This window comes from Syzygium oleosum, unplaced genomic scaffold (assembly GCF_021117445.2).
Source record: "Syzygium oleosum isolate NSW1041296 unplaced genomic scaffold, Sole_v2.1 Sole_v2.12, whole genome shotgun sequence".
NCBI classification, from domain to species: Eukaryota; Viridiplantae; Streptophyta; class Magnoliopsida; order Myrtales; family Myrtaceae; genus Syzygium; species Syzygium oleosum.
The window spans coordinates 5,973,711-5,992,089 of NW_026607496.1; the positions used below are offsets into that span (position 1 = coordinate 5,973,711).

Here is an 18,379-nt window from a genome sequence, read left to right on the forward strand (position 1 = left end):
AAACAAAGGACAAATCGGCAGCGTGAGAGGCAGAGACAAATGGGGTGCGCCTCTCCTTTCGGGGACGTGGGTCCGACCATGGAGACTTCTGTCCTCCGGCGAATCCCGATGCGTGTGCCTGTGGTGGCGGGCCCGACCTTAAAGCTCCCTAATGATTTTCTCTCTCCTTAGCCATGAGAAAGAAGCAATGCAGGAATCCAGCATCATGCTCTATTCAACTTGGAGGACAAATCTGGTGGGCCTGCGCATATCGACATGCCACCCTTTGTTTTCAATGGTATGCTTGACGTGTTCGTGCCAAAATTTCCGCCCTCGCTATAGTGTAGATTCTCAAATATGCGATCGAGGATCATAAAGTTCGGCGTGCGTGTGTATATGTTACTTGGAAACCACCACCATGTTTGATCTAGTGGTAAGTGGATCATCTAACTTTCATGAGATCACGATAATAAACGAATCATTGAATTGTCTGTATTGTTTTTACCTTGCTGCGACATTGAAGAGACTTCATTACTATTAGCATCTTAATATTGCCGCGATGATGGGCTTGCCAACCGAAGACTTTCGTGTCACTGACGATGCAAAGTAGCCATGGCTCCATCCGAATAATACGTAGTGGGTGTGCAATTCTTATGGTGATGCCCAAAAAGAGTTGCTAGCACTACTCGTCCATCTCCGCTCTTTTACTAAAGCAAAAAAATGTTTTTCGAAAATAAAAATTGAGAAATTACAAAAAATACGACGCGCATATATATGGATAGGATGTATGGGGCCAATGTATTGCTCATCCATGTGTGTGCATATTACTGTCATGCCTATATGTGTAGTGGTTGGGCCTATGTGCTGTGCTTGGATTAACGATATACAGGTTTTCGTGAACTGTTTGTGGTGTTTGATATTTTAAAGCTACAGCTTCTGTTTGGAGAGTTCTCATATTTAAGCATTACGCGGAAACACTTCTGCTGAAACACGAGCAGAAGTCTGGAACGATTTTCTCGAGGTTCATTATCGGCGGATCTCGGGTTTGGACCGTGACGAGGTATTGGAGCTATAGGGTGTTATGGAGCAACAATATGTGCCGAGTGAAGGAGTTACAAGGTGCATTTGATTCACTGCGCAGTTAGGGTTTGATCTGCAGTCTTTGTAGGAATTGGTTTTACCTTCATCTGAAAGCACATGGGAGGACCCTCTTTGGCACCGCAATAGACGTGTAAATCCACATAATTTCTACGCTGCACTTATCTTCGTCTGTCGCCCCATTGAAGGTAATAATTCACTCATCATGTCTTTTTTGTCATACGTTGTACAGGACAATGACATTAATATGATAGCCGACCTGTATGTGGTGGCGGCCAAGACAGTGATAGGCCAAAGGCTTAAGAGTAAAGTCGAAAGGAGGGAGTGTCCTAAGGCTTGTGGACCATATGAAGCATTCATCTCTTTTGGCTGTGTCATAGAGATGAATAATGAGAGAGAGAGGTCGTTTCAGCCTGAAATTGAATGACCCCTTGGTCCCAAAACAAAGAGGGTTGAGGAAGATGCATTGGTTTCCATATGTTCATCACTTGTGGAATTGAGAAGAACAGGAGGGCAAAGAAATGGAGATGGAAAACAAACCCCCCACAAAAACCTGATTCTGATGACTACCAACCTCTCTTGGAGGCTAGTGACACTGTTTGGTAACCCAATTATGTCCTGAAAATTAAAAATTCAGCATTTAATGAGATTACACTTGTTTGGTCATCATAACGAACAATGCCTTGAGGATTCGATCAAGTAAGAAAGTCACTTAACGGTAGACCTAAGGGAAGGTATACTTAATATATTAAAGTAAACAAAACTAATTAATGGCAATTAGAATCCTACCGATTACATTGCTAAAGCATGTCAATAATGATTACAATCCCTTGTATGACAAGCAGTTAATAATATTCAGTCATCAATTTTACTTACTATCAAGCAACTTTAGAATTCTATTTTCCAACACTTAAAAATTGAGTGCTTAAATTTTCAGTGCTTATTTTTCAATTTTATCAAATGAGCCCTTTTGCTTTTTGCTCCAAATCACTAGGGAAGGATCATAAAAGGGAATAGCCATATAGAAGTCTGAGTCACTGGATCGAACATAATTCAAATTCCAATTTAACAAGAGACATTACTTGTTCCATCAATATTCATCTTAAGATGGGAAGGGATCCTTTTACACTAGTTAAAAATATGTGAATTTTTACACCAAATCTACTCAGTTCATTCGCTGTATGTCGAAAGGATAGGGAATTGACGCATCGTTGGGGTATCAGAGAGGACTCCTAGTTCATGAACCGGAGGTTATTTGTTTGCATGCAATTACCCTGAGTGGGGGTTACTTACCCAGCTCAAAGGTCCAAAATTAATCGATTGATGGGGCTTGCAGAATGTTTTACGGATCTTTAGATAGTAGGACATCTGCACTTGGATACTACCATTTGAGAGGCCTTGTTGCGGACTTAAGATGCTTGTTCACGAAATACTCGTCGTGGTCTATTTTCTATATGTGCAGAACAACTAAACCAAGTGTTCTGTACCCACTTCCATCCTCGCTGTAGTACTTTCACTAGACCTGTCAAACGGGTGGGTCAAGTTGGATTTGGTTCAGGTCAAAAATGATTCGACCCAAATTGACCAGTTTTCTTGCAGTACAAATCTAGTGACCTATATACGACTCAACCCCTATCCGACTCGATCTATATTACTAAAACACTTACATATTTAACTCAATTTAGGAAAAATCATATATGGAATGAGCAAGCACGAGATCGAGCGAAGGCGAGAAAGAGTCATAAAAGTGGGTTGGGTCTAAGTAAGTTGTGAACCCATTTAACATCCATATTATTTTGGGCTTAACCATTTTAAACCCATTTATGACCCATTAACTGAATATAACTAACCCATGTAATAACTCAGCCCATCAAATGTAGGTTAAGAAGTGAGTCTATAATCCATTTTGACAGGTCCAATTTTTAGCACATTTCATGTAACTATTTCACTTATAAAAGAAATACTTTGTTCATACTAAAATTACCCATGGCTGATTAAAAATTTTAAGAATGATTAACATCTAATCGGGCAAACGCTGCTTCTCGACTGTAGCTGAACCTTTCTCTTTTTCTTTTTCTTTTCGTACATTTGCTCTTATTGTATATGATTAGAGTGGTCGGCCATTTCTTTTCATGGATCAATTGTTAATTACGACTTTTATGGTTCTGAATAATATGTGGAACATCGGATGACATTGGATAGCGACCCTTCAAACCAAATGCATCAAGACAAAGTGCAAATATAATCTTATACCTCGTACGTAACTTTACTAGAAAGTTTAAATTTCATACTTAGTGTTCTCTGGACGACACATTTTTCTTTTTTGTGCAAAATATGGGAACTTGCATTATTACACAGTGTCAGAGGATGTACATAGAACAATGTCTGATGGATCAGAAAATCAAATTATAACCACACGGCCTATTCTACGCGACCCAAGCCCGTGAATTGAATAGCCAGGCGTAACCACACAAGATTGTGACCATTTGAGGTTGTGCCTTATGAATCATTTAACTGAGCGGTTTTTACCCCGACAAATGACGTCCTCGTTAACATTACTCCATATCACCTACAATACTTCTCCTATTCAATGTCTAATTAGATTCTTAGGAGCTTGCCAGAAGCCGCATCTTGTTCGAGCCATCTCGCCCTAGCTAGCACTTCTTACCCTTATTAAAGTGGTGTATGGGTCTATTCCATGCATGAACCACACATCCACGGGGGGAACCTGTCTTGGACATGATTAGCAATAATTCGGCTGATTTCAATGTGGGTTGGCACCCCAAAAAGAATACTCAATTGTAACCACACCGATATGGTGACCCTTTGAGTGGGGGTTGGGACTTATGAATTACTAAACAAGGTCTGTATCATCCAATACGAGACTTTGGAATGTGACCATGACGAAACACATTTTACTCCATAAATGATTTTCGAAATCCTATTAAATCGTAAGCGAGGTGGTCGCAGATATTTTGCTAAGAAGTATGTGTATTAGCTTTGGTCCCTCCGAGCCATGAGAAAGAGGAAAAATGAGCATTAGTACTACTTTTGTTGATTCATAAGATACAGACATATCATACCAAGTCCACGAACACCGTGGGGACTAAAGTTCTTGGGCTTGCGGCAATATCAGCCATCGGGATCATACTTTAGAGGCTCGTCTAGTTTCAAATCTAGGCGTGGATCTTTTACTCACATAGTCATGCTTTTTTTTTTCTAAGATGAGAAAAGCATTTCGGCTCATCATTTTTACTTTAGCAAAGGTGAGATACTAACAACAGAAAAAGAAGCAAAGACCAAAGATAAAAAGGAAAAGCTGTAGCCCAATAAAAAAAAAGTTTAAAAGGAAAAGGCCTCTTACAACTCCGTTATGAATAGTGTAGACATACTAAGAATGTGAGGTGAAATTCCAAAACAAGACTTAACATTTTGGCCGTTTGTCAATGAAGAACTTATTAAGGTTTTATTTTGGTCGATTGAGGATTAAGGTCTTCAAAAAGGCCTCATTGGGTCTCAAGCTCACTGTCGGCGAAATTCAAGTGTTAGAATATCAATGAGGCCCTCAAGTGCAATATTTGGCCATTGGCCATGTTTTATTTCCTTTGCTTGAATTCTATCAATGGCAAGGTCGAGATCTAATTGTGACATTTTTAAGTCCTTAATTCCTCAATTTACCAACTGCCAAAACTTTAAGTCCTATTTCTGCACTTGTCCCCCAAGAATGCATACAAAGTTTTGTTTAATAACTAACTAGGAATATTCACTACAAAAAATTGCCTTCCTTTGATCAAGTTCATTGATTCTTTTCACGACCCTCTCGAAGTGAACCTGTCGGAGCTAATAGTGTTGAGGTTGATGTATTGTATTCTATTATCTAAGAGATTATGAGGCGGTTCCGAAAGGCCCCCTGACGACTGGACAGCACGGGGGGTCCCGCTCCCCGGTGAGCGGGCGGGGGTCCGGGGGGGCCGCCCCGACGGGGGTCGCGGGGGCAGCGCCCCCGGGCCGCCAGAGGCGTTTTATGTTCAGTCATAGAAGGATCTCTATGGGAAAGCTAAATATTTTAGGCTATGTGGGCAATTTTGTAATTTGTGCCATGGAGGGTTTCGCTATATATATTTAGGGCGAAACAGGTCTCTAGTGAGAGAGGGAGGGAGTGAGATACAGTGGCTGTACACTTTTTCTATGTTATTAGTGAAACAGATCTCATCTCACCGTGGACGTAGGTAGACGGAACATCTCTCCTGCTGAACCACGTAAATTCTTGTGTTGTGCGAATTTTCATTACTTTTCTTGCATCGTTGATAGGATCGAATTCAGATATTCGACAAATAGGTTACCAGGCGACAAATAATCCTTTTGCAAGGTGAGCCTACGCTTTGCCCGGACTTTTTCAAGCCCTAGCGATCCTAGTTTGTTTCTCTCATTAATTCATGATTGTCTTAGGGTCACCACTAAACTATTTACTAAGCAGGTTAGGAGCTCGGTAAATCGCCAAAGATCGTTTTACCTTTGCGAAGCAGAGTTGGTTTCGTTAGATTAAACTAACACCTATTATTGGCACCTTTTCTTTGAGGAAAACATTTGACATGCAACCTTAATTGATTCTATTTCCTAAACATGTAAGCTTAAATGATCATGCATTGGTTCACAACCAATGTACTCAAACACTAGATAGCAAAAAAAATAATAAAAACATGATAAATAAATAAGTAAATCCAACCCGAGCCATCTTGGGTAATAATTAAGCATAACCACCTTGTTACGTCGGGACAGAACATTGTGAGCGGATAAATGGAAAGTCCCAAAATATTTAGTCAGGTTTCCTAATATAAACTAAAGCATGAAAGGAAAGTGAATATGCAAGTCATATGCTATGTAAAAGACTCCATTAAACAGATTATTTTCCTAAAATCAGATATTAAACATGATATAAATTTTAACATAATGAAATTTATAATGCAATGCAATACTAAGATAATGAATATATTTATATGATGTGAATGTGCAAATGAATATTTCCCTAAATGCACCATTTATTGAAGATGGAATCTAAAATTACTAACATGCAACATGCAATTTTTAAATTCAGATCTGTAAGGCTTAAGAGAGCCCATACAAAATTAAAGCGCCACCTCACAAGAGGTTTATATGCGCCTAGCAATCCATTAAACTCCCTCAAGGTTGATCTCGGGAGGGTCGCAACAAAATAACATGAGTTTTGTCCAACAACAAAAAAAACACATTCGCTTTAATGTTTCAAACTAGCAATTACTGAAAATTTGAACATTTTTTTGTAAGTCTTCCTATTATGTATTTTCTAGGAATTTTTATTATTATTTTCTCTCAATATTCAGTAATGTTGTTAGTTATTAAAATTTCCCTATGTCATATAATAAGGACAATTAGAAAACAATCAGAAATTTTCTGATTGTTATTGAGTTCCTATATTTTACATTAATAAACTAATAGTTCTGACTTTATTTTGGTCAAAAGAAGAATTCATATGAAATATATATGATACAACTTAACGAATAGTTTATACTAAAATACATTTCAATTTTACACAAATGAGAAATTTCACGATGTGCAACGCCCGGGTATGCTACTAGTATTCTATAGATACAGTCTATACCTCTGTCAGTGGTGACTATCTTATCCTAAAAGAAGCAAAAGTGGCTCTCTTCCTAGTTATGTAATTAGAGGGAGTCCTATCTACCACAAACAAAGTACACTGGTTCAATTCGCAAACAAGCAAAAGAATAGGTGGTCCAACTGTGGCGGTCTTCTGACCCAAAAAAAAAAAAAACTGTGGCGGTCCGGGCCTTCGGCCCAGTTCAAAGGATTGTGCAATGTGTAGTATCCTCAGTCACAAGTACTATCCTAGTCGACTCAAGCGTGCAAGATCTCAATGCTAAGGCGCACGCACAGGTCGTAGGATCGTTTATTAGAAAAAAAATAATATAAGCATGTCATGAGAAAATGATCTACTTAGCGGCATCAAATAAGGGTGTAAACAATGCCCATTATGAGACTATCGGGATATAGAAGTTTAATAGTTGAACCCCAAAAAGCTTTTCAAACAATATATATTCTCTAACGAGTAGACATTGCAGTTATTTGAGATGGCACCATTTAGAAATTACGAAAAAAAAAAAGAAGACTATGAAATATCTAAAGTATCTTTACACTATGTTGACACGTGCCTGACCCAAGTGGCCATTGACAATGTGCACCGGTAAGCTTGAATCATGGTACTCACAAGGAACTGCGACATCAAGGCACCGCTCACCCAATTAACATAGTAGATAATAGTGGTATTTAGGAAGTTTTATGTGATCGATGCTTCCTGAATACAAATTATGATGGCCAAAGAAAAGAAAATTATGCGAAGCAAGCATCATCCCCTCATCAAATTGAACAATTGCGCAGTTTGGAAGATTCACATTGAATTATATTCTAATAACTCAACTTGTTCGATCAATCATCCTTATATTTTCAATTAGTCTTTCCAAGTTCTTTGACGAAGATCCATCCGGGCCAACACTATCCGAACTCAATCCCGAAATCCTAGTCATCGATCTCATGATCTCCTCTTTGTTGTCCTCCGTCAATATTCTGACCATTGTCTCGACGGTCGATCTATCACAAGTATCCTTCATATCAAGCCCAATTTTCCATACTTCACTCACACACCAACTATTGATTTGTCGATCTCCCAGTTGAGGCCAACAAATCATGGGGATTCCCGCCGCTATGCTCTCCAAGGTCGAGTTCCACCCGCTGTGCGTCAAGAAACCCCCCACGGCAGGGTGGGCGAGCACTTCTTCCTGCGGCGCCCAATCCACAACGCATCGTCTTTCGCTGGTAAGTTTCAGTTCTGAAAGTAGTGATCTCGCACTCTCCTCTTCCTCTCCCGCAATCGCGTCCTCCCTTAAGACCCACAAGAACGGTCTGCCGCAATTGACCAGGCCGTGCCAAAACTCCATCAACTGGTCGACCGTGATCTTCACCAAGCTCCCGAATGACACGTAGACGACCGATCTCGATGCTTGCGAGTCGAGCCACATCATGCAACTTCGGTCTTCGATCCGAAGGCTGCCTACGGATTCAGAACGCCCTGAAAAATGCCCGACACTAGATTGGATGGCCAGGGCATGAAGGGGCCCGATCGTGTAGACGTTAGAAAAAATGGTGGCGAGATGAGAGACCATTGGGGCTTCGAGGGCATCGAATGTGTTGAGTATGAGAGCACAAGCTCGGGTCATGGCAAAGGTTTCGTCCAGAAAATAGCGAAATGAGCAGCTTTCGATCTGTGATCTGCAGATACTTGGTAGGTCTCTCCGTCGCAGAAGGCCTTCAGCTCCCGGCAAGCCGTGGAACTCCTTGTCCAGATCATCATCTGCCAAAATTTGGTCAAAAAGATTAACACTAAAGGAATAGATTCACCTCATTTTTCCCATGATCGCCGGACTATTTTTACATGTGTATGTTCGATCATTTTGCTAAACTCTCATATTTTCTGGAAATATTCCAACCGTAGTATCTAAAGTTTGGAAATTGCCTATTTTGATCCTCCAAATGCATTATACGCTCTTCAAGTTTTGTAACTCCACCGCTTTACATCCTCTGTTTTCAGAAATGTATCTCTGCATCCTCGACCAAAGAAAACTCAAACTCAGCTCCACTATCCATAAATCCACCTACCCAAGAACCTTAGTCTTCCCACCACCATCGATCGCCGACTGTAGCCCCCCTACCTAACACCCACGTCTCCCTCGCGGCATGGTTGGCCCTCTGTCTCTCTCTTCGCATGCCGCACCTGGGCCATGGACATCCATGCCCTCAGCCATGGCTGGCGACCTCGATTCGAGGTCACGGGCCACCATGGTTGTCCATGGCCTGAAAGAGACCGACGACCTCGGTTTGAGGTCGGTGCACAATTTGGGAGGGTGGGGAACGATGGAGAGAGACGCGAGACAAAGAAGGGTGGCTCCAACGAGCAGCAAAGCATGCACTCATTGAGCATTTTGGAAACGGGTCTAGGATGAGGTGAATTGGAGCCATAGCAAAGTGCCCGAGGTATGTTAGGGAAAAATGGCAAGTTGGTAAACACGGGTTTGTCGGGTGATGGATCGTGGGGCATATGCAAAAAAAATTAAGAATCTAAATGTGTAATTTTGCAAATAGAACATGCAAAAGGATACTCGTAGTGGAAATTCGAGATAGTTCTTTGGTACTTTCCTTTTAAAAGGATAGTATTTCCTTGGAAAGATTAGAGGGTCGGCCAGCAACTCTTCTCAAAGCAAACATTGTGTTTCCTTGGATTGCTAGACTCATTTTTCATTTGCATTTATTTGTCACCACTTCTAAGTGACTACTTTCTCAAAAGTAATGACTTTTTTAAAAAATAAATCCATTAGGTAATCATATGTTTAAGAGAAAATTCTAAATAAAGGTATGAAGTATCCTTATTTTCTCAAATAAGGACATGAAGTGGATCCACTTTTAAATAAGGTTATGAAGTGTCCTTATTTCTCAAATAAGGGTCTGAAGTGGCCATATCAATCTCAAAGAAAGGTTTAACCTCATCGGCATTTTCATCCTTCGATTTTTTGAATTCTTTTCCTTTTTTCTTTCTTCTTTTCTTTTTTTCTTTCTTTTTTCCTTTTTTTTTATTTCTCTTTCCTTTTCGCCGATGGCCAACTATCGACTGAGACCGGCCACCGGTGATGCTCGGAGAAGGCTGTGACCCTCACCCGACCTTGGCAACGGCTGGCAAGTCGTTCCGTTAACTTCGTCCAATTTAACTAACAGCAAATGCTGAAGTTATTTTTGAAATATTTTATCTCTCCTACGTGGCGTTAAGGTTAACTAAAGTACTAAAACAACGTTATTTTAATCTGAATCCTAATTTTTACACAAAATCTTAATTAAATTAGGTTAAAATTTCCAAAAAAATTTCCATAAAAAAGAAAAAAAAAAGGTTAAATCTTGAAAAAAACATACAAGAAAAGAAAAAACCAGGCTCTCCACTTGTGGCCGTCCCCCCATCTTCGGTGGGGCGTCGACGATGGCCGACGGGGTCACCAGCCCTCGCGCAAGTCTGGCCATAGCCCTCTCCCGAGGCACCGTCGACCCCACCAGCCATCGCCGACGCCCCACCGACGATGGGGCGATGGCCATAGGCGGGAGGGTTGGGAGCTAACCCTTTGCCTGTATTTTTTTTCCTTTTTTTAAAATAATTTAACCTTCCTAATTTTTAATTTAATTTAACTAAAATTTAGGTTAAAATTGTCTTTGACAAAAATGCCCTTGATTGGCCGGAATATTTAGCCGGCTGATGAGGTCAAGCCCTTATTTGAAACTGTCATAACCACTTCAAGCCCTTATTTGAAACAGGATCCACTTTATGACCTTATTTAAGGAAATGATGACACTTCATGCCCTTGGAATTTTCCCTATGTTCAATTACATTTTAATTTAGAAGCTCAAGAATCTCTACACACATGAACAGAACAGATCACACATCTGTATCCTTAGATCCAGTATTCTACATCTAGATTGTAAAATGACTCTCTTCTCTTCAAGCCGAAACGCATCATCATTCATCTATATTTTCGTTTCGAGACATGTCAAGAATAAACGAGCTTCATAAATATAAATAAATAAGGATACCCTTGGCCTTTTCGACCGAATTACCAGAAAATGGAAGCTTGCCCTCATGCATTAAGGTGGGAATGCAGAAGTTTGTCCACAAGCAGCAAGCACTGAATGTCCGGAACGAGATCGCGGAAATGCTGAGCTCCTCCGCGACATCAATGCCAATCGACATGATCCCGTCCGCTATAATGCAGGTCACCGGAGGCTCTGCACTTTTGGAAAGAAGAAACTCCCTCAAGTGAGCTTTCATCGCCGTCTTGATCGAGAGGAGAAGCTCTTCAATCAGTTCCAAGCTTCGCGGGTGGTCGTCCGGCAAGCCATCGGAGATGGACTCGAAACGGAGGAGGGAGGAGGGAGAAGAGGACGGGCTGCGGGGGAGGATGCGGCGGTGGTTGTGGTGGGTGTTGAGGAAGGTGACGCGGAGGCCCGCGGCGGCGAGGAGCTTCGCGAGGCAGAGCATGGGCTTGATGTGGCCGTGAGCCGGGAACGGAAGGATGAGCACGTGGGACTCGCGTGGCTCCTCCATCTGTTTGGTGTTACTGATCGCTTTGCGCAGGGTCGTTTGTTTCGGAAGTGGACGAGAATGGAGATGAGGAAAGAGAGGAGGGGATGATCATCTCAGTTTGGGTGATGGGTCCTCCTGTTGATCAAGGTGGGCAAGTTGGCTGTGACTAGAAACAAACACATAAGAACGAAAGACTACCATGAGGCCCAATGATCGAGAGTCTGGACTGGTTGGCATGTCATAAAACTTGTCAATTCCATACACTAAGTCTTAAAACTATCATTTCACTAATTTAAGTTCTAAAACTTGCAACTTTTAAATCTTTGCTTCCGTTGACAAAAGAACTCAATTGGGCCAAAAAAGTATATAAATTTTGGGAGTTAAATGCATGAAATTAAAGCTTTAGAAATTCAGTTCGCGAAATTGACAATTTTTTGGGACTTGCTCTTAGTCTTGCCATGTATTTCATAAGAAAATTAGGGATTAGATTTGACCCCTAAATAATAATGTTGTTTTTTGGATAGTTTGCATTTACATTCCATATTTACATTCCATATCGCGTACATTTACATTTAGGATCTCATAATGTTTAGATCAACCGTCTTTGCATCGAGCATGTTACAAGCTGCTCGAGGTAGCTCTGTGAGTAGCTCCGAGGTCTTTGACGATAGTTCGAACCTCACATTCCTAAATTGTGGAAATGGGCTCGAGGTTGGACAAATTGGATAAGGTAGTTAGAGAAGGTGTTGTTCGGGATAATCCCGGCCTTTCGAACTCCCACCCACGTGCCTTGGTCACATGTCATGCACGTGCATTGGTCACGTGACAATCACATGCTTGTGTCACATGCTATGCACATGCACTAATCATGTGCCATGCACGTGGCATCATCACATGCCTATCACACGGCTCTTCAATCTCACTTCTATAGACTAGCATACATGGGATTCCTCCCTTGTAGGGCGCTCGCTTTACTCTCATCTAATCCCCACCGTCCACCCTAATCACCGTACATCGAACGGTCCATAAGCCAGGTCAAACTAGGACTGTCTCATGCCCATGTAACTTACAAGCATCGCATGGCCGGTCAAAATAGGGGAGGTTCACTTCGTCGTTCACTTCGGGATCGCTCACTTCACCGTCACATCCAAGACACTAACACTCAGCGACATGCATCACTTCCTCTAGTCTCTCCCCCTCTCTCTGTCTCTGCGGCTATCTTTCTCGCCTGCCATATCCACACACACGGTACCCCATCACCGCGGCCTCCTCCCGCGGGCATCATCGCCCGGTTCCGACCACCGACCGCCAATCACCAACCGAGCATCCGGTCTTTCCCCTCCAATCCGCGAGTCCTCAAGTGTCTTCGGCCCACCATCCTAGCGCTGTCTTCGGCAATCGATCCGTGATCTCGTCTTCTTATTTTCTTGAAGGAAATTAACACGCTTTTGTAGACCCGAGCAGCACGCCATGCCAGCCCGGGCCCGGGCCAAGGCCCGTTGGACCTGTGCTTGCTCATCCAGCCTTTGTAAATTGGGTCATAATGGGGTTACCGAGACATTCTTTGGGTCTGCATTAAGAAATTTGACATGTTATTATTTAATTGTCCATATTTAATTACTGAGATAAGCTGATCACACTCGAGTTTGCCTCTCTTCTTGTGGTCTTGGTTTAAGCTTTTATTGGGAGCGGTCCAGGAATAAAATCCCGAATGCACCGTGCCAATATTAGGAAGCGTACCCTTAAAATGCCCGGAAAAGATGGACCAACCAAGTCCACTTAGGATTCGTTTGGTTTAACATTTTCAAGGGAATTTGGGGACATGCAAAGCAATTTAGCCTAAAGAGTTTTGAGGAAATGCAAAGACTTTTTGGTAAACTCTGTTTTGAAAAACAACTTTAAGAGTATAAGGTAGTCAAGCATGCCAGTTCAAGCGCTTGCAATATACATGTGCTTATTTCCTGGTGATGCTCATGCTCGTGCTCATGCCTCTCCAACAAGAAAAATCAATACGAAACATAGCTCATTCCCCTTTTGAATTTGAAAAATAACATGTTTTCAATGATAGAACAACATGAGATTATGGGAGTTTAAGATTGAGAAAACGATAGAAATTAAAAACAATTCACGATAAGAGTATGTGAACAGACTTGAGTATTTACAAAAGGCTCGCGCTATTTTGAGATGGCACAATTTAGAAATTACGAAAAATAGGAAGATTATGAAATACTGACACTTGCTTGACCCAAGTGACCATTGACAATACACCATGGTAAGCCTAAATCATGGTAGTCACAAAGATCTGCGACATTAAGGCACTGCTCACCCAATTGACATGGTACATAATAACAATATTTATGAAATTTTCTATGATAGATGGTTCCTGAATACAAATTATCATGGCCAAAGAAAAGAAAATTATGTGAAACAAGCATTGTCGCCTCATCAAAGTGAACAATTACGCAGTTTGGGAGATTCACATTAAATTATATTCTGATTACTCAACTTGTTCGACCAATCTTCCTTATATTTTCAATTAGTCTTTCCAAGTTCTTCGATGAAGATCCCTCCGGGCCAACACTATCCGAGCCCAATGCTGAAATCCTAGCCATCGATTTCATTATCTCCTCTTTCTTGTCCTCCGTCAATATCCTGACCAATGTCTCGATCGTCGATCTATCGCATGTATCCTTCATGTCAAGCCCAATTTTCCAAACTTCACTCACACACCAACTATTAATTTGTTGATCCGCAATGCGAGGCCAACAAATCATGGGGATTCCTGCCGCTATGCTCTCCAAGGTCGAGTTCCACCCGCTGTGCGTCAAGAAACCCCCGACAGCAGGGTGAGCAAGCACCTCTTCTTGCGGCGCCCAATCCACAAGGCATTGTGTTTCGCTAGTAACTTTCAGTTCCAAAAGTAGTAATTTCACATTATCCTCTTTCTCACCCAAAATCGCGTCCTCCCTTAAGACCCACAAGAACGGTCTCCCGCAATTAACCAGGCCGTGCCAAAACTCCATGCATTGGTCGACCGTGATCTTCACCAAGCTCCCGAATGACACGTAGATGACCGATCTCGATGCTTGCGAGTCGAGCCACGCCATGCAACTTCGGTCTTCAATCCAAAGACTGCTTACGGATTCAGAACGTCCAGAAGAATGCCCTCCTTTGGATTGGATGGCAAGGGCATGAAGGGGCCCGATCGAGTAGACATCGGAAAAGATGGTGGCGAGATGTGAGAGCATCGGGGCTTCGAGGGCATCGAATGTGTTGAGTATGAGAGCACAAGCTTGGGTCATGGCAATGGTTTCGTCTATAAAATAGCGAAATAAGTTGCTATCGATCTGTGATCTGCAAAGACTCGGTAGGTCTCTCCGTCGCAGAAGGCCTTCAGCTCCTCGCAAGCCATGGAACTCCTTGTCCAGATCATCATCTGCCAAAATTTCGTCAAAAAGATTAACAGTAAAGGAATAGATTCACCTCATTTTTCCCATGATCTCCGGACTACTTTTACATGTATATGCATAACTCTCGTATTGTTTCTGGGTGAATGATGGCCAAAGTAAAAGTGCCAGGGGTATTGTGCCAAAAAATGACCAATGTGGTAATAACAGGTCCGTTGTGGGATGCATTGTGGTTAGGGGTGTGCAAAACGGATTGCCCAAATCAGGAACCGCTTGGACCAGACTAGACCAACCGGTTTGGTCTGTTCCCAGGAGTGTCGGTTCGGTTTCCGGTTCCTAAAAGTGGAATCGGTGTCCAAGCGGTCCGATTTCCGGTTGCAAAGAGAACCAGATCAACTAGACCGGTTATATATACCTGTTTTTTTATTTATTCAAAAGAATTAGTAAAATGTGAACTAAACCCCGAGTGAAGTACGTTTTTTAGTTCGTCTTTTCAATTTGAGGATCATTACTGATGTTTGATCATTTATGGTTGCAAAATAATCCTTATCTCTCGATGATTGGTAGTTTAGTTCATTGTTTCAATATGCAATTTATAAATCTACTTTTAATTTTTGTTTATCGTTGAAGATATATGAGCACATAGTTAGGGTCCTTTTGCTCATATCTTTTTCTAAAAAAAATAGTGGGAAACACAAAGAGATGGCATCAAGCAGTAGGAAAAAAAAAAAGCGACCGGTTCCCAGTTCTAGGACCAATCGGGAACCGATCACCTCTAATTGTGGCTCATATGCAAATAAACTAAGGATCTAAATGTGAAATTTTAAGATTAAAAGATGCAAAAAGATACACGGGTGGAAATTCAAGATACTCTTTTTGGTGTTTTCCTTCTAAAAAAACATTGTATTTCCTTAGAAAGATGGGAGGGTCGGCCGACAACTCATATTTTTTTTTTTTTTGCATTGATTTGTCACGGCTTCCATATGACTAGCTTTTAAAAGTAAAATTGAATTTTTCGAAAAAACTCCCATTAGATAATTATTATCTTCAAGTACTTTTTTAAATATTGAAACTAAGAGAATCTCTGTACATGTGAACTGAACGGATCAGACTATCTTATATTCAATATTCTATATCTAAATTGTCAAATTACAACCCACCCTCATTCATTCATATTTCCCTTTCGACACATGTCAAGAAGACACAAGTTCCATAAGATTAAACAAATACGAATATCATTGGCCTTTATTGACCGATTACCAGGAAATGGAAGCTTGCCCTCGTGAATGAAGGTGGGGATGCAAAAGTAAGTCCACAAGCAGCAAGCACTGTATGTCCGGAACGAGATTGCCGGAACGCTGAGCTCCTCCGCGACATCAATGCCAATGGACATGATCCCATCCGCTATGACGCAGGTCACGGGAAGCTGGACGCATTCGCGAAGCAGAAACTCCCTCAAGTGAGCTTTCATCGCCATCTTGATCGATAGGACTAGCTCTTCGATCCGTTCCAAGCTCCGCGGGTGGTCATCGGGCAAGCCATCGGAAATGGACTCGAACCGGAGGAGGGGGGAGGGAGGAGAGCAGGGGTTGTGTGGGAGGACGCGGCGGTGGTTGTTGTGGGTGTTGAGGAAGGTGACACGCAGGCCGGAGGTGGCGAGGAGCTTCGCCAGGCAGAGCATTGGCTTGATGTGGCCCTGCGCTGGGAACGGCAGGATGAGGACGTGAGACTCAAGTGGCTCCTCCATCTCCTTGTTTTCTCTCTGTGCGGTAGGTGATATGCTCCTGGAGAAGATGAGAATGAAGATGAGAGAAGAGAGAGAAGCGGGTAATTATATAATTTGGTGATGGGTCCTCCATTCTTGTTGATCAAAGTTGTCAAGTTGGATGTTTTCTTTGTTTTTTGGGGCTAGATGGGCAAGTTGCATGTGAAAACATATAAAAAAGGACTACCACGAGGACTTGCAACCTTACACACTTTTAAGTCCTTTTTGATAATGTTGACTAAAAAAATAAAATGGACCAAATGTATAATTTTAGGACTTGAATCCACGAACTTAAATTTTTGATTTCGGCGCACGAAATTGATAAATTTTAAGACTTTGCTATGTATAAGTATCCCATATTAAGGGTGTGCATAATCCGGGTGGGTGATTTCTACTCTAAAATCGGAAACCGCCCACTAAGGACCAGTTTCAAAAAATTAGAATCAGAAACCGACCGTTGGTTCCATGGATCCACCCGGGAACCGAATCGCTTCGGTCCATTTCTCGGGTGAATCCAGAGAACCGGTCCCACTAGCCAAGAAATGACCCACTAGCCAAGAAATAGAAAGTGGAAACCTTCACCTATCTTAATCATAATGTTTCAATCAACTAATGAAAAATGGTCCATGGCACTCAAATAAATATTTTATAAAAGTTATGAGCCCCATAAAAAGTTATGATACTCCCGATGCCTTTTTTCTGCAATTATCCAGCAAAGTTGTAATTGTACTGAAGCCGCCTCGGCGGGTCTATCATTTCTGTCTGTTTGGTCGAAATGATGTATCATTACTGGTTCTCGTCGTTTGGAAATCAGAATAAAACATCATTTACATGCAATAATAACAACTTTATTAGCGCACTGGCCGGATTACAATCCTCGATCTAGGCCAAAATGCTGAGACGGCACACTGGACACACACAACAACGTACAAAACGACTCATGACACAAACTTCTCTCGGACTCTTATCACCTTCCTCGCACCGCGATCGGATTAAAAAGCCGCTCGAACCAACGTAACACAACCTTCTCAGCCGGTGATCTGGACGGACCTCACCTCCGGCTTCTTCTCCGGCAGCTTGGGGATGGCTACAGTCAGGACGCCGTTCTCCATCGACGCTTTCACCTCGTCCGCCTTGGCATTCTCCGGCAGCCGGAACCTCCGCAGGAACTTGCCGCGGCCTCTCTCAACCCGGTGCCATTCCTCGCCCTTGTCCTCCTTCTCGACGCTCCTCTCTCCGCTGATCTTGAGAACTCTTCCCTCTTCCATCTCCACCTTCACCTCCTCCTTCTTGAGGCCCGGCAGGTCGGCTTTAAACACATGGGCTTCCGGCGTCTCCTTCCAGTCAACCCGCAGGTTCGCGAAGGTCGACAGCTCATCGTTGGACGTGAAGTTGGGTGACCAGACGTCCATCGAGAAGGGGTCCCATCGGCCGCCGAAAATGCTTGGGATCAGAGACATTGTCGTCGGTTTTGCAGGGTTATGAAGTGACAACCTTCGGTGCTTCTTTTCAAAGAGCTTTTCTGATATCTGTGAATCTGCTTGCTATAGGATGATGGTCACCGGATGTGGATCGCTTTATATAGACAGAGATCGGAGATGGATTTAGATTTGAGGGAGCTTCTTGGGTTGCTTGAAGTTTCGAGGCTCTTCTTGGTCTCTGTAATGGAGTGGAGATGCGTCTTGTCATGTCTACGAGCTTCCACAATCTTCTTCTTCCTTTCATGCGTGGCAGACTGGCGATGTGCTTTTGAGTCTTTGTCCGTGAAAGGGACGCCAGCGAGCTTAACCATTCTTTCGTTTTCGTAACACCGTGAAAGCTGAAGAGAAGCGAAACGTGGGTATGACCAACTTGGGCCTTTCCGGGCCTTCTGATGCAAAAAATGTCCAGGTTTTGCCCAAGCGTCTTCATCTTTGGGATCATATGATCTGATTGCAGACGAGCCCAATCCATGTAGCC

The 18,379-nt window shown here is 42.4% G+C and overlaps 3 protein-coding genes across 3 annotated transcripts; all 3 read right to left on the bottom strand.

Annotated features, from left to right (window-relative positions):
* Positions 1–7,470: 7,470 nt before the first annotated feature.
* On the bottom strand, positions 7,471–11,386 carry LOC115672381 (7-deoxyloganetic acid glucosyltransferase-like). Its single transcript, XM_030594187.2, has 2 exons — positions 10,783–11,386; positions 7,471–8,482 (listed from the first exon to the last, which is right to left on the bottom strand). The coding sequence occupies exons 1-2, from the start codon at positions 11,267–11,269 to the stop codon at positions 7,548–7,550; spliced, it is 1,422 nt and encodes a 473-aa protein (XP_030450047.1). The 5' UTR covers positions 11,270–11,386; the 3' UTR covers positions 7,471–7,547.
* Positions 11,387–13,629: 2,243 nt separating this feature from the next.
* Positions 13,630–16,432, bottom strand: LOC115672382 (7-deoxyloganetic acid glucosyltransferase-like). The gene is made up of 2 exons (XM_030594188.2): positions 15,916–16,432; positions 13,630–14,684 (listed from the first exon to the last, which is right to left on the bottom strand). Exons 1-2 carry the CDS (start codon positions 16,400–16,402, stop codon positions 13,750–13,752), a joined length of 1,422 nt encoding a protein of 473 aa, XP_030450048.1. The 5' UTR covers positions 16,403–16,432; the 3' UTR covers positions 13,630–13,749.
* Positions 16,433–17,287: 855 nt separating this feature from the next.
* Positions 17,288–18,038, bottom strand: LOC115672193 (class I heat shock protein-like). The gene has a single exon (XM_030593971.2). It carries the CDS (start codon positions 17,878–17,880, stop codon positions 17,449–17,451), a length of 432 nt encoding a protein of 143 aa, XP_030449831.1. The 5' UTR covers positions 17,881–18,038; the 3' UTR covers positions 17,288–17,448.
* Positions 18,039–18,379: the final 341 nt, after the last annotated feature.